The 15,031-nt window shown below is 52.1% G+C and overlaps 1 protein-coding gene across 3 annotated transcripts; it reads left to right on the plus strand.

Moving 5' to 3' along the window:
• The first annotated feature begins 10,986 nt into the window (after positions 1 to 10,986).
• LOC125118403 (small integral membrane protein 10-like protein 2A) lies at positions 10,987 to 14,331 on the plus strand. 3 transcript variants are annotated; one of them, XR_007132823.1, is made up of 4 exons: positions 11,327 to 11,654; positions 12,433 to 12,489; positions 13,179 to 13,731; positions 14,142 to 14,331. XR_007132823.1 is itself a non-coding variant. In XM_047764863.1 (3 exons), exon 1 carries the CDS (start codon positions 11,091 to 11,093, stop codon positions 11,325 to 11,327), a length of 237 nt encoding a protein of 78 aa, XP_047620819.1. In that variant the 5' UTR covers positions 10,987 to 11,090; the 3' UTR covers positions 11,328 to 11,654; positions 12,433 to 13,731; positions 14,142 to 14,331. The 3 variants fall into 3 exon arrangements, 1 of the variants encoding a protein (XP_047620819.1); XM_047764863.1 differs by having other exon boundaries at positions 10,987 to 11,654; positions 12,433 to 13,731; XR_007132824.1 differs by having other exon boundaries at positions 12,433 to 13,796.
• Positions 14,332 to 15,031: the final 700 nt, after the last annotated feature.

The raw sequence follows: 15,031 nt of genomic DNA on the forward strand, positions 1-15,031 counted from the left end.
GGGGTCAAATCAGAGCTATAGCTGCCAGCCTGCGCCACAGCCACAGCAACACAGGATCTGAGCTGTGTATGTGACCCACACCACAGCTCACGGCAACACCAGATCCTTAACCCACTGAGTGAGGCCAGGGATTGATCCTGCATCCTCATGGATACCAGCCGGGTTTTTAATCCACTGAGTCACAACAGGAGCTCCATGTTGTGTTTTTTTTCATCAACTACTAGCAAGATTGGCTCCTTTGTAGCTAATCCATGGAGTTTAGGTCCATGGCCTTGCCCCAGATTGTCCAAAGTCTTTACTTGATCTTCAGTGAATTAATCACTGCCCAGAAAAGAAGTTATTTATATAAAAAATGAGTGGAGACCTTTCTGGCACTGGCAGCTAACAGGCAGAACGTAGTTCAGAGCAAGGAGAAGCCTGGGGTCCTGGGCTGCCTCTTGCTTCCGAGCAAAATTGTGGAAGTCTGGTTTCCAAAGAGAAGCCCATATTATCTGTGAGGAAACTTGCTGCCCTGGGAGAGGAAACAAACAATGAAAGGAAATGATGACAAAGTCTAGGAGGCTTGGAAGGAAGGAGGGAGGGGGAAGAGGGGCGTGAAGGCAGTCGGGTCAGAAGAAATGCTAAACCATCCATCAGGTTCTACTGCCCCCAAAATGGAATGAGGACATGGCATACTAATTTCCTGAGCATCCTCTGTGTGCTGGGCACTTTCCAAAGATAACCACATTCTCTCACGACATCACTGATAGCGAAGTATGATTCCCATCCGATGGCTGAGGAAACTCAGGCTTCAAGATGAGATTTAGGGAGGACAAGCCAAACGTCTTCCAGACTCAGAATGGGGGCTTGTGAGTGACGTGGGTTGTGGTCTCCGCAGCGTCTGCAAAGCAAGAATGGATAACGTTGTATCAAAAGTAAAGCTGTGTGGGGTTCCCGTCGTGGCGCAGTGGTTAACGAATCCGACTAGGAACCATGAGGTTGCAGGTTCGATCCCTGGCCTTGCTCAGTGGGTTGAAGATCCAGCATTGCCGTGAGCTGTGGTGTAGGTCGCAGATGCGGCTCAGATCTGGCGTGGCTGTGGCTGTGGTGTAGGCTGGCAGCTACAGCTCCGATTAGACCCCTAGCCTGGGAACCTCCATATGCCATGGGAGCAGCCCTAGAAAAGGCAAAAAGACCAAAAAAAAAAAAAAAGGAAAAAAGTAAAGATGCAGAGTAATACTGCTATGGATACGTATTACTTCAGGACCCTGCCATGTTCCTACTGCTCCATTGGATGGAGCGACTGGCCAACTACCAGTGCCTACTCCCCACTAGGTCCCTGGGTCCCATCTTGCCCCTTTTGCCTGGAAAGACTTGGCTCTAATTAGTTTTATTTTTTTTAGGGCTGCAGGCGCAGCATATGGAAGTTTCCAAGCTAGGGGTCGAATCAGAGCTGTAGCTGTCAGCCTACACCACAGCTCTCACGGCAATGCCAGATCCTTAACCCACCAAGCGAGGCCACGGATGGAACCCACATCCTCACGGACACTAGTTGGATTCATTACCACCGAGCCACGACAGGAACTCCCAGCTGGCTTTAAATACCATTTAGATCCACCTTTCACCCCTGAAACAAAGGGTGAGCAACCTGAGCAGCTTTCCTACAATCCCAACTAGTCCATCTTCCTGCTGTTCCCTGCTATGGCAAGGCGTGCTTTAAAAATGGATAAAAAGGAGTTCCCATTGTGGCACAGTGGAAGTGAATCCAACTAGGAACCATGAGGTTTCGGGTTCGATCCCTGGACTCGCTCAGTAGGTTGAGGATCCAGCGTTGCCATGAGCTGTGGTGTAGGTCGAAGACGCAGCTCGGATCCTGTGTTGCTGTGGCTGTGGTATAGGCCGGCAGTTGTAGCTCCCATTGAACCCCTAGCCTGGGAACCTCCATAGGCCATGGATGTGGCCCTAAAAGGACAAGAGACAAAAATAAATAAATAAATAAATAAATAAATAAATAAATAAATAAATAAATAAAAGAAAGAAAGAAAAGCATCTTGTAAAGCCAGTGTGTTACAGTGGCACCCACAGTGGATAGAGGGACATAAATAGGGACTAGAAAAGGGGTCACTGACTAGTGAAAAGAACAGGTCGTAGAAACAGAGTCTCTACCGCAGAGCAGGTCAGCAGTACCCAGGAGTGACCCCACCACCGCTGGCTGTTCCTGTCTCTAGAGACCCAGAGAAAGGGTTTCACCAGCATCTTAATGATGGCACAGGGAACCAGAGTGAGGGGTGGGCCTTTGCCCGGTACCTCTCACCTGCCACTGTATAGACAGGCACCACCTGTCTGGGTGGTCTGGACCAGTAGTTCTGGGTCCACTTTCCTCACAAGTCCATAGGCTGACCGGGGCTGAACCTATTCCACCAACGGGTCCTGAGAAAATGACAACCGTGCATGCCCTGTCTCTATGACTATCTCTCCATGCCGTGTGTCCTAAAAGGCTGCAACGCATGGGCTGTATGACCTGGGCTCCCTTGCCCTCTGGCTGGTAGTTGGGTTTGGCCAATGGTTAGCAACTTCTTGAAATCCAAGGGTGGAGGCAGAAAGGTATGTACTCCCTACCACAACTCTGACTTGTCCTTGTGTCTCTGGCGGTGGCAATGTCCCTCCACAATTGTCGCTTCTGGAGAGCGGCCCTCCCTTTATGAATCTTTAATGACAAGGTCGATCAGTTGCTCAGGAGTGGGAGGCGGGAAGGGAAGAAATTACAAAGGGGCAAGAGGAGACCTGAGGGGCGAGAGATGGATTCATTTGATTGCACTGATGGTTTCAAGTGGGTATTCATAGGCCAACATTGTATTGTGTTATGTATTCTTAATTTTCTGGGCCGTGGCCGCAGCATGCAGAAGTTCCGGGGCAGCGATCGAACCTGAGCCACAGCAGTGACAATACCGAATCCTTAACTGCGAGGCCACCAGGGAATGCCAAAACTTATTTAATTATATAGCTTAGATATGCTCCATATAATGTGAGTCAGTTAGACTTCAGTAAAGGTGTCTAGAAAATAAAATGAACGTTGCCTCTTATCTCATGCCATGGACACACAGAAAGTGTTTTGGTGAGAGCAAGCCCTGCTCTCCTACTCCCTCGAAAGTCCTTCGCGCTGTGAGCCAGAAGTGCCCAGCCACCACTCCGGCCAGGCGTGAAACCAAGCAGGACCGTGTGGGCCCCTGGGCACAAAAGGCGTTCTGTGTCCCCCATTTTTTGTTTTTAGGGAATAAATTTCAGCCTCCAGGACCTTCCCTGAGTTCCAAAGGGCAAGTTCAAACAGTTGCTCATCAGGGAAGGGAGGGAATGCAGAGACGGGGAGGAGCCGTCAAGAAACAATAGTGCAGACTCAGGGCAGGGTCCTGGTCCCTCCTCAAGGAATGTAGATAACAATATCTTTGAGTTCTTCTGCAGAACTAAAACCCCCAACAAATGGAAGATGTTAATGAAGATTCTTTTTTTTTGTCTTTTCCAGGGCCTAACCCACGGCGTAAGGAGGTTCCCTGGCTAGGGGGTCTCATCTGAGCTGTAGCTGCCGTCTACACCACAGACCTAGCAACAGGGTATCTGAAGCCGTGTCTGCAACCTACACCACGGCTCACGGCAACGCCAGATCCTTAACCCACTGAGCAAGGCCAGGGATCGAACCAGCAACCTCATGGTTCCTAGTCAGATTCATTAACCACTGAGCCACGACTGGAACTCCTAATGATGCATTCTTTATTCTGGAAAGAAGACCACCAGACCACTGAACACCAGCTTTGAAAACAATGCAAGCTTGACTCTGCCCGGATCCTTATCTGTGGCTCTATTTTTCACTCCCCAAACTATAAAACCACCTCCCAACCTCTCCTAAGGGGGACACAGTCTTTGAGGCATTAGCCATAAAGCTATTTTTTTTTTCCTTCGCCCAGTACTGTCTCCACGTTTCTATTCAGTCCCAGCAAGCAGAGACCAAGTTCCGACAAGAAGCAGAGGAACACCAAACATTGTTGTGAAATGGATGACAGATCAAAATGCAAAATTAAAACTCTAAGACCTCTAAAATAAAGTTTAAGAGGTCATGGCAACTTTGTGATAGACACAGTTTACTGACGCAGGTTCAAAAATCATGAACCTTGGAGTTCCTGTCGTGGCGCAGTGGTTAGCGAATCTGACTAGGAACCATGAGGTTGTGGGTTCAGTCCCTGGCCTTGCTGAGTGGGTTAAGGATCCGGCGTTGCCGTGAGCTGTGGTGTAGGTCTCAGACATGGCTCGGATCCCGCGTTGCTGTGGCTCTGGCGTAGGCCGATGGCTACAGCTCCGATTTGACCCCTAGCCTGGGAACCTCCATATGCCGCAGGTGCGGCCCTAGAAATGGCAAAATGACAAAAAAAAAAAAAATTAAATTCTAGTCTTTAAAATACTTGGTGAAAATTAAAATGCAAGCCACAGACTGGGAGAAAATACTTGAAAAACATATCCCCAAAAGGCTTGGTATCAAAAATATATAAAGGTCTCTTGTAACTGTCAACCTCATTTTTACAAGGGAAAAAAAGATTTGAACAGACACTCTACAAGAAAATATATATTGAGCGGCAAACAAGCATATGAAAAGCTACTCAGGATCATTAAACGAAAGGGAAATGCAAAAGGTACCACAATGAACAATCAGTCCACACCCATTAGGATGGCTAAAACTAAAAAGACTCTTGGGAGTTCCCTTGTGGTGTGGCAGATTAAGGGCATTGTCAGTGCTGGGTTGCTACTGTGGCTCAAGTTCGATGCCTGACCCAGGAACTTCCACGTGCTGCAGGCAGCACAGCCAAAAAAAAAAAAAAAAAAAGAGAGAGAGAGAGAGAGAGAGATTATCCCTACCAAGTGTTGCTCTTAAATGTAAGTCAGTAAGTCCAGCCCACATTCAAGACAGAAATTGTCTAAGAGAGACAATACCAGGGAGACAATACCAGGGAGTGGGGATCGCTGGGTGCCCTTAAAGGCGGCTTAACACATAGTGATTTGTGGTATAATCACACAACCGGAAACTACTTAGCAAAAAAAAAAGGAATTAAATAGTCACTTGCAACAACATGGACTAATCTCAAAAATGCTATGCTTGGGGGAAAAGACCACACTTGAATGATTTCATAGTGTAGGATTCCATTTATGTGAGACAGCTACCAAAACAAATCTATAATGACAAAAACAAGTGAGAGAAAACAGATCAGGGGCGGCCTGGATGTGGGCCTAGAGGGAAGGCATCAGCTGGAAGGGGCGCAAAGGAACTTTTTGTTGTGATGGAAATATTCTCTCTCCGATTGTGGTGATGGCTATGCCCAATGTATACATTTAACGGAACTCATCAAAATGTTTAAGAGTGTCGTGTCTCATTGTATGTTAATTATGCCTCCCACACAGGAAAACTCTGAATGGTGGAAGGAAGGACTCCCTGGGGACCTTGGGGCTTCAGGAGATTTAGCAGGGAGTTCCTGGGTGTTCTTTTTGCCTCCCATGCATCTCCGGCAGCGCGCTGGAGGAGCCCGCAACCCAGAGTCACCAATGAAGAAAAGCTCTAAGAAAAGCTGTTCCCCGAGCCAGAGGGCTGGGGCGGGGGTGGCCAAGAGAACAGGGCACTCTTTTGACAGCTGCCACCTTCCTCCAGTTACTTTTCTCTGCACTTTCTCTCGCTTTTTTCTTTTCTTTTTTCTTTCTTTCTTTTTTTTTTTTTTTTTTGTCTTTTTAGGGCTGCGCCCGTGGCATAGGGAGGTTCCCAGACTAGGGGTCGAATCAGAGCTACAGCCGCCGGCCCACACCACAGCCACAGCAATGCGGGATCCCAGCTGCTTCTGTGACCTACACCACAGCTCACGGCAATGCCGGATCCTTAACCCACTGAGCAAGGCCAGGGATCGAACCCGCAACCTCGTGGTTCCCAATCAGCTTCCTTTCCGCTGTGCCGCGACGGGACCTCCTCTCTGCACTTTCAACAGGGCTTAGTGGGGCGCTGATCTCCAATCCCCCCTTCAATGCCCTTGTGGAAATAGGCAGGCAGGACTAAGGATCCTCTGGTTTTCCACCCACCATCAACCACCAATTCCAGCAACTACAACCTTCAGGAGTGCAGGTGAAATAATGATATTCTCAGATGATGGACACCTAAGAGAAGCGGTGGCCAACAGACCTACCCTTAAAAATGGCTGAGGGAAATTCTTTAGCCAGAAAGAGAGGATGGGTCTTCAAGGGACGAAGACAGACGGAGTGAGTAAAAGTTGGGGAAAAGATAATATGCCTCTTCCTGAGTTTTCAGATCCTGTTTGATGATCGAAGCATAACTAGAACATCGTTTAGTGGGAGTTTGATGGACATAGAGAAAATACTTAAGCGATTTACATTTAAAAGTGGGAGAATAAAGGGACCTAAAGGGAAGCGAACTTGACTTGAAGCTGTTGAAGTGCTGATACCAGTAAACTGTGATATGCACATATGGATACTGCATTAAAAACTAGAAAGTAAATAATAAAACTAGAAAATAAAATAAAACCATAAAAGCTATGTGAACAGCTATATTCAAAAATACTACAAATAAAATGAAATTTCTAAAAAAATGCTCACGTGTCCTACAGGAAGTCAAGAAAAGGGAAACAGAGGAATAAGAAAAAAATGAACAAACAGAAAACAAATTATAAAGCAGCAAACTTAAGCTCTAATATGTCAACAATTACAACAATTACATGTGTAAGAATAAAAAAAGAAATTGGAGTTCCCATCATGGTGCAGTGGAAATGAATCCAACGAGGAACCATGAGGTTGAGGGTTTGCTCCCTGCCCTGGTTCAGTGGGTTAAGGATCTGGCATTGCCATGAGCTGTGGTGTAGGTCGAAGACGTGGCTCAGATCCCACGTTGCTGTGGCTGTGGTGTAGGCCAGGGGCTACAGCTCCAATTCGACCCCTAGCCAGGGAACCTCCATATGCTGTGGGTGCGGCCCTAAAGAGACAAAAGACAAAAAACAAAAAACAAAAAACAAAAAGACAGAAATTAGCAGAGCAAATTTTTTTCTAAAAAATCACCCAACTCTATGCTGTCTATAAGAACCTCACTTCAAATTTTTATGCTATGTAAAAGATTTATTAGGAGTTTCCGTCGTGGCACAGTTGTTAACGAATCTGACTAGAAACCATGAGGTTGTGGGTTCGATCCCTGGCCTTGCTTGGTGGGTTAAGGATCTGGCGTTGCCATGAACTGTGGTGTAGGTTGCAGATGTGGCTTGGATCTGGTGTTGCTGGGGCTCTGGCGTAGGCCAGCGGATGCAACTCCAATTAGACCCCTAGCCTGGGAACCTCCATGTGCTGCAGGAGTGGCCCTAGAAAAGGCAAAAAGACAAAAAAAAAAAAAAGATTTACTACTTTTAAGCATAATTTTGTGCTTCTTATACAAAAAATTTTCCAAATAAATTACAAAATAAAATTAATTTTATAATGACCATAAACATTAGTGAGTCTGGAATTGTGAAGGATCTTTCAGGCCATCTTGTTTAATGGCCTCATCATGGAAACAATATTTAACAATATTTAAAACAATATTTAACAATATCCTAGACCAATAATTAATTTCCAGGTGTTGCTAGCCTCATTCCTTGTCGAGACTCTTCATTCCTTATGTTGAACAAAGACAGTTTCAGCCTATTGGTCTAGATTCTAAATCACTCGATAGTACAGTAATAGTTTATTATTGTTTTTTTTGTCTTTTTAGGGCCGCACCTGTGGCATATGGAGGTTCCCAGGCTAGGGGTCGAATCCGAGCTGCAGCTGCCAGCCTATGCCACAGCCACAGCACCGCAGGATCCAAGTTGTGTCTGGGAACTACAAGGCAGCTCATGTAGACACTGGATCCTTAACCTACTGAGCAGGGATCGAACCTGCATCCTCATGGATACTAGTCGGGTTCATTTCCACTGGGCCACAATGGGAACTCCTTATTCTAAAATGTATACAAACACAAGCCCTATAATAGCTAAAGAAATGTTGAAAAAGAAGGCATCACTTTACCTGATATTAATACATACTATACAGCTACAGTAATCAAGACCCACTATCTTGATGAAATATTTTTTATCTTTTTTTTATGATATTTTTGTATCTTGATTGTAGTGGTGTTTACATGAATCCTGACATGGGATAAAAATGACTAGAGCACACACACACGTTAATGCAAATTAGAAAAATGATGAAAGCCTGCAGTCTAGTCAAGGGTAGCAGACCAATGTTAACTTCCTGGTTTTGATATTATGCTGTAGCTATAGAAAATGTCACCACTGGGGAAGCTGGGTGAAAGGCACAAAGTCTTCTTTGTGCTATTTTTGCAACTGCCTGTGAGAGTCTGTAATTATTTCAAAATAAAATGTTAAAAATAAACGAGATGAGGCCAAAGAGAGGTTTCAGAAATGGCTGGAGTGGATGTTCCCGTCGTGGCTCAGTGGAAACGAATCTGACTAGCATCCATGAGGACGAAGGTTCGATCCCTGGACTTGCTCAGTGGCTTAAGGATCCAGTGTTGTCATGAGCAGTGGTGTAGGTCACAGATGAGGCTCAGATCTGGCGTTGCTATGACTGTGGCAGTGGCCGGCAGCTACAGCTCTGATTCAGCCCCTAGCTTGGGAACCTCCATATGCCAAAGGTGCAGCCCTAAAAAAACAAACAAAAAAATGATTGGAGGGATCAGGCTCTGCAAATGAAAGAGGCTGGATTCAGTCTGGAACAAAAGGGTTTCTATGTAGTTTATGTCTATATTTCTGTGGCCAGTTCTTTTTCAAATAATTTTGTCATTGTATTCTACAGTTAATAATTATAGATATACATAAATATCCGTAGAGTATAAAAAGCATGCCTTCCTTTCTATTGCCTTAACCAAAGTAAACAATGCTCAGTAATTTGATATATATCTGGCCTGGCTTTTAAAAAAAAATTTCATATCCATGCATGGTTATATTATGTGTGGTTTTTTTTGGCTGCACCTGTGACAGCGGAAATTCCGGGGCCAGGGATCCAACCTGCACCACAGCAGTAACAACACCCAATCCTTAACTCCCTGAGCCACCAGGGAACTCCCTGCATGGTTCTATTATTGATGCAATCATGATGTGATACAATAACTTCATGTCTCTCAAACCTATTTTTCTCCTTTGATCATGTAGGTAGGACAATTGCTCAGTGTATATGAGTATGCCGGGTTCCTTAAACAATTACACAGAGGTCACAGAGATGTTCAGTGTGATAGTGAGCAGGCATTTGGGGAGGGACTATTAAGGTATTAACTTAGGCCAGCCCTCCTTGTGAAAATTGGGATGAGGTCGTCCTGAATCAGTTCCTTGTAGACAGCTTTTGTGTGTGTGTGTCTTTTAGGGTGCACCCACAGCATATGGAGGTTCCCAGGCTTGGGGTGGAATTGGAGCTGTAGCCTCCAGCCTATGCAATGCGAGATCTGAGCCGTGTCTGCGACCTATACCACAGCTCATAGCAACACCAGATCCCCAACCCACTGAGCAAGCCCACGGATCTAGTCAGATTCGTTTCCACTGCACCACAACAGGAACTCCCTTTGCAGACAGCTTTTAAAAGGTCATGATTGAGATGAGCATGTGCATTTCAATAGTCTTGAAAATGTGATGGAGTTTGGGTTGGATTTGGTTGAGAAAAAAATTAGATGAGACCATGAAAAGGGCATTTAAGTCCAACAGCAGAAAAAAAAAAGGGGGGGGGAGGGGGGCTGTGAATGAAGGCAAATGAATACGCGAGAGGACGTGGCACAGTATCCAGGACAAAGATAGACAGAAGAGGGCTTAGAAATCACTCTGGGGGAGTTCCCATCGTGGCTCGGTGGTTAACCAATCCGACTAGGAACCATGAGGTTGCGGGTTCGATCCCTGGCGTTGCTCAGTGGGTTAAGGATCCGGCGTTGCCTTGAGCTGTGGTGTAGGTTGCAGACGTGGCTTGGATCCCACGTTGCTGTGGCTCTAGCATAGGCTGGTGGCTACAGCTCCGATTAGACCCCTAGCCTGGGAACCTCCGTATGCCGCGGGAGCGGCCCTAGAAAAGGCAAAAAGACCAAAAAAAAAAAAAAAGAAAAAGAAATCACTCTGGGGTGAGAGGTAAGGACAATGGGGCAACGGAGCAATTCAAGAATAATGAGGAGTTCCCGTCGTGGCGCAGGGGTTAACGAATCCGACTAGGAACCACGAGGTTGCGGGTTCGGTCCCTGCCCTTGCTCAGTGGGTTAAGGATCCGGCGTTGCCGTGAGCTGTGGTGTAGGTAGCAGACGCAGCTCGGATCCCGCGTTGCTGTGGCTCTGGCATAGGCCGGCGGCTACAGCTCCGATTCAACCCCTAGCCTGGGAACCTCCATATGCTGCGGGAGCGGCCCAAGAAATAGCAACAACAACAAAAGACAAAAAAAAAAAAAAAGAATAATGAAATACGCTCGACCAGCGAATATACCAGAAAGGAAAAAAAAAATGAGCATGTGGATTTGGTCGAAATCCATAGTGCAGAGTTTTCAAAGAAATTCGAATTCAAGAAAGGTACAGTGGGTAGACTGGCTGGGTTGTCGTGGCTGGGTTGTCGGTGGAGACAGTGGGGAAAGGGGCAGAAGGTTCCAGGTGGGTCTTCGGTGCAGAATCAGCACAGTGGTCCAGACCCCCCTCCAAGGCCTCCGGCCTCCACTCCTCCTGCTCTAGGGCATTTTGCAAAAGGATCTCTGGGGAGCAGTACCTTCCAATACCCTCAGGTCCTCAGGTCTCTTCTAGGATGTCCGGGGGAAGGCGGAGCTGGCCCGCGGGGCGGGTCCCGTGGGTGGGGCCGAGTCCGCGGCGGCAGCTTCGGGGGCGAGGGGCGTGGTTACGCAGGGGGCCCCGATTGGGGAGCGAGCGAGGGGGCGGGGCTCTCTGTGGGCGGCTGCTGCCTGAGCCGAGCCTGGAAGGGGCGACCTAGGGCCCGGCAGGGAGGGGCGGGAGCACGGGGGCCGGGCGGCTCCGGGCCTCGCTTCCACCTGCTCGCGCTGCGGTCCTCTACCTGGGCCCGCGCCCGCCTCGGCCCATGGCAGCGTCCGCGGCCCTGTCTGCGGCGGCGGCGGCGGCAGCCCTGTCGGGCCTGGCCGTGCGACTGTCGCGCTCGGCCGCGGCGCGCGGCTCCTACAGCGCCTTCTGCAAGGGGCTCACGCGCACGCTGCTCACCTTCTTCGACCTGGCCTGGCGGCTGCGCATGAACTTCCCCTACGTCTACGTCTTGGCCTCGGTGATGCTCAACGTGCGCCTGCAGGTGCGGATCGAGTGAGCGCCCGCCGCCACCGCCGCCGCCCGGCCACGACAGCAGGGGCGCTGGCATGAGGGACGGCGGGGCCAGGGGCCACCTAGACGGGCGGGAAGGAGTCGAGACCGCTCGGGCCCCCGGGCCTTAGACCTCCGCGGAGGACACGGCCACCGAGCTCGGACCTGGCCGTGACCCGCCCACCCACGTCGCGGCTGGAGACGCGGCGCACAGAAACCCGCGAAACGGGCCCTTTGCGTTGGCCTCGACCTGTTGCCTCCCCTTGGCCGAAGAGGAAAGCAGAAGGAAGACATTCTTCAGCCGGAAAGTGAAAGACTGGCCCGGACCCAAAAGGTAGGAGGCCAGAGGTTGGACTTGTGGGCTGGAGGGAGGGAGGCGGTTGCCATGACATCTAGAGGTCCAGGCACCTCGGTAGTTTGATGGCCACGTGGAAGGGTCCCTAGGAAGCCAGCTAGGAAAGCTGCCGAAGCAAGTGCAGGCAGGACGGACGCACGCTCTCCAGCCTCCCTTGTCATGACCCCAAGATGGGGATGAGGGCGGCCTGGGCATCTCGGAGGGTCAGCTCATCACCCACGGAGGCGCTGGCCATCTCTCGCGCCCACAGCCCGGGTGGTGTCCCTGAACTTGGGGGAGTGGAGGGAGGGGGTGGGGAGGCAGGCAGAAGGCCCCCGCGGAGAGAAGAAAGATGCTGCCGCCCGTCTCCTCCACCCCCTGGGAGGCCGCCTGGAAGGATGGCTGTGTTCTTGGCCAAACCCCAAGTCTGTCTCCTTCTCAGCTTTTCACAAAGCTGCCTCCTGCCTGGCCTCTGGGGCCAGAGGACTGCTCTGTGCCTGCTCCTGCTGTCCCTGTCGCTCGCCTCCCTGCTCCCCGAGGGCATCCTGCAAAGCCGGCATCCGGCATCCGGGACGGGGAGGAGTGGGAAAGACGCTTCCTCCTTCCCTGCATGGCCTCTGGCAGCCCCCGTGTCCCGAAGGCTTTGAGCGGAGGGCAGCTCTCAGGCTGGGGTGGAAGAGCAGGTGGGGAAGAGGCTTGTAGAGGAGGCGACACTTGGGGACACAGGGACCTCTCTGAACGGGGAGGCAGCTCTCAAGTCAGCGTTTCTTTCTTTCAGGACCTGGTGTTACAGGAGGTGACCCGCTCCTTCTCTGGTCTCCTCAAGGGAGGCAAGGTGGGCCCAGAGCTGCCTGGGGAGCAGCCAAGAGAAGGGCCCGACCCAGGAGGAGAGGAAGGGCCTTCCAGGCAGAGACCCTGAGGGCTGGGCTGGCCCAGTGGTCTGGTTCTGGCGAGAGGAAGGAAGGACGGACCTAGGACGCTGTGGGGGAGCTCTGTCCTCCTCACCCACTGACTGGGGACACTGGGGCTCCCGGAGGGGGGATTGGCCCTTGTCACACAGATAAGAAGCAGTGGAGCTGAATCTGCCTTTGGCCTGCACCCCCACCCCACCCCAGAGTCTTCCGGAAGACCTGGCACTGTGGGATGGGGGAGGGGAGCCCAGGCTCCCTGGGGACTCGGGGGGAGGGCATGGGAAGGTGGGAAACTAGCTCTCCTTGGGGTGTGTGGGAGGTCACAGGGAAGACCAGGGGACAGTCTGAGCTGAGAGGGGCCCGGGAGAGACGGGTCCCAGAAGCCCCTGGGGGCCGAGGGCCTCTCCCACAGAGCCGGGCCTCCCCCCCTCCCCAGGCTTGACCCAGGGCCGCTCAGGTGATGAGGACAAGCCTGTCCATTTGGGGGACAGGGTGGGGAGGCTGGGGGTGTTGGGTGGCTCCGGAGACATGATGTGACCGGGGTGGGGGAAGGCTGAGCCTGGGTGGGATGGGGCCGAGAGCCACGCGTGACACCCCCCCTCCATGTCCCCAGGCTGGCCCACCTGCCCAGGATCGCCTGGGAGAATCTCCGCTAGCGGGGCTCCCGTGGTCCTGGAGGCCCGGCCATGCTGTTGACTGGCACCCCGGGAGCGGCGCAGAGGGGGAGCCGGGAGAGCCCCTGGTCCTCCCCCCACCCCCCAGTCCCACGCCTGTCCCCGCACCGGTTGCTCGTGGTCCACGTCCTCAGAGTTCCTGGGACTGAAAACCTCAGCCTGGTTGCCCCAGGGACGGGGTGGCCGAGCCTCACGCCATCTGCCCTCCTCAGCCACCCAGCTGGAGCCCGGGTCCCGGGTCCCAAGTGAAGATCTCTGCCGGCCTCACTGGGGCCTGAGGCCACCTGTAGCCCCCCCTCCCCCCACAGACTGTCACAGAGCGGGCCCGATGGCTTCCTGCCTTGGGCCAAGTTGCCTGGGAGCCCCTGGTCCTGGTGGCCACTCCTCCACCCCAAGCTCGCCCACCCGGGGCCACTTCTGGGAGCCTGAGGACTGCGTCCGTGGATCTCTGGGACAGCCTCCGAGAGACGGTGCCGCAGGGCTGCATGGAAGGTGAAGAGCCGAGGCTGAGGGGCCCCTTGGGGCTGATAACGCGGATGTGGCCCTTTCAAGTCCAGGTCTCACCCTCTGGGGGTTCGATCCCCAGCTCCAGCCTCTTCCCGGGCCAGCCAGGCGGGGCGGATGGAGGGCCTGAGAAGGGCCCGGGGCAGGCTCTTCCCTGAACGAGGCTGGGAGTTGGAGGGTGGCTCCGGCTGGGGCTTCTGGGCGCAAAGGGATTGGCCGTGGATGGGGCCCGGGGGCACGTCCTTAGCTGTGTTCCTGCCCCTGCTTTTCTTACCAGCCTGGCCTTGCGTCGTCGTTAGCCGCTTCTGCCCTCCCACCTCTGCCTTGTCACCCGCGCGGGGCTCTTGCTGCTTGAAGGGCTCCCAATGCACGTTATTTATTTGCAGTCTGTTTTTCAGGCAGCGGAGCGTCTAGAAAGTCGGGCATCGCCTTGAGTCAGACGACTTTCACTTTTCTGTGTGTGCCGAACTCCGCACCGGTCAGCACAGTCTGGTCAGAGCAACGTTCTTGTGTCTGGTGTCGTCAAATCTTGGCGTCTGTCGAAGATACGAAAAAAGCCCCATGAGTTCAATAAAATGAAAAGCAATCTGGAGGCCTCCTGTTTCTGGGGGTGGGGGGCGAGGGGCCAGTGGGGAGGTCACCCCACTGGTGGCCAGGAGCAGGGGGAGGGCCGTGAGGGGGCGGGGCCGTGCCAGGGGACTGTGGCCTGGTCAGAAGATGCTCTGGGACCGACCTGCCCTGGACCATGAGGAGAAGGCAGCAGCACAGGCCTGGCCCGGGACCTGCCAACTTGACCCCTTCACGACCTTTCTTTGAATGGCCAAAGTCTTTTCTTCATTTCAGGGCCTGATGTGAGAAAGCACTTAATTCATTAGAAGTCGGAGGGCAGGCTGGGGAGATGAGGCGGAATGGACTGTGTGCAGATCATGCTGTGTCCCCGCAGCAGCAGGTGGCAATGTCCCCATCACCCCCCTGCCGGCCCCGTGGTGCTGACTTCTGGAGAAGCTCAACCTCCACACGGGAAACCTGCTTCCCTTCCCCCACCTTAGATGCAGGCTCTGCCCTCAGAGAGGCCAGGCTGGGGGCTCTGAGGCTGCTGCGGGGGCAGGCGGGCCCTGGACAGGTGGGCGGGGGAGCGAGGCCTGTGGAGGAGCACAGCACCCGCCTCCGAGGAAGGAAGGCCCGCAGGACCCAGGAGAGAGGCGACCCAAGGAGACAGGCGGTGGTCACAGCCTGGGGTAAAGGGCCGGGGTGGGGGCACTCCTCACCTGTCACCAAGAGCACCCCA

This window comes from Phacochoerus africanus, chromosome X (assembly GCF_016906955.1).
Source record: "Phacochoerus africanus isolate WHEZ1 chromosome X, ROS_Pafr_v1, whole genome shotgun sequence".
Taxonomy (NCBI): Eukaryota; Metazoa; Chordata; class Mammalia; order Artiodactyla; family Suidae; genus Phacochoerus; species Phacochoerus africanus.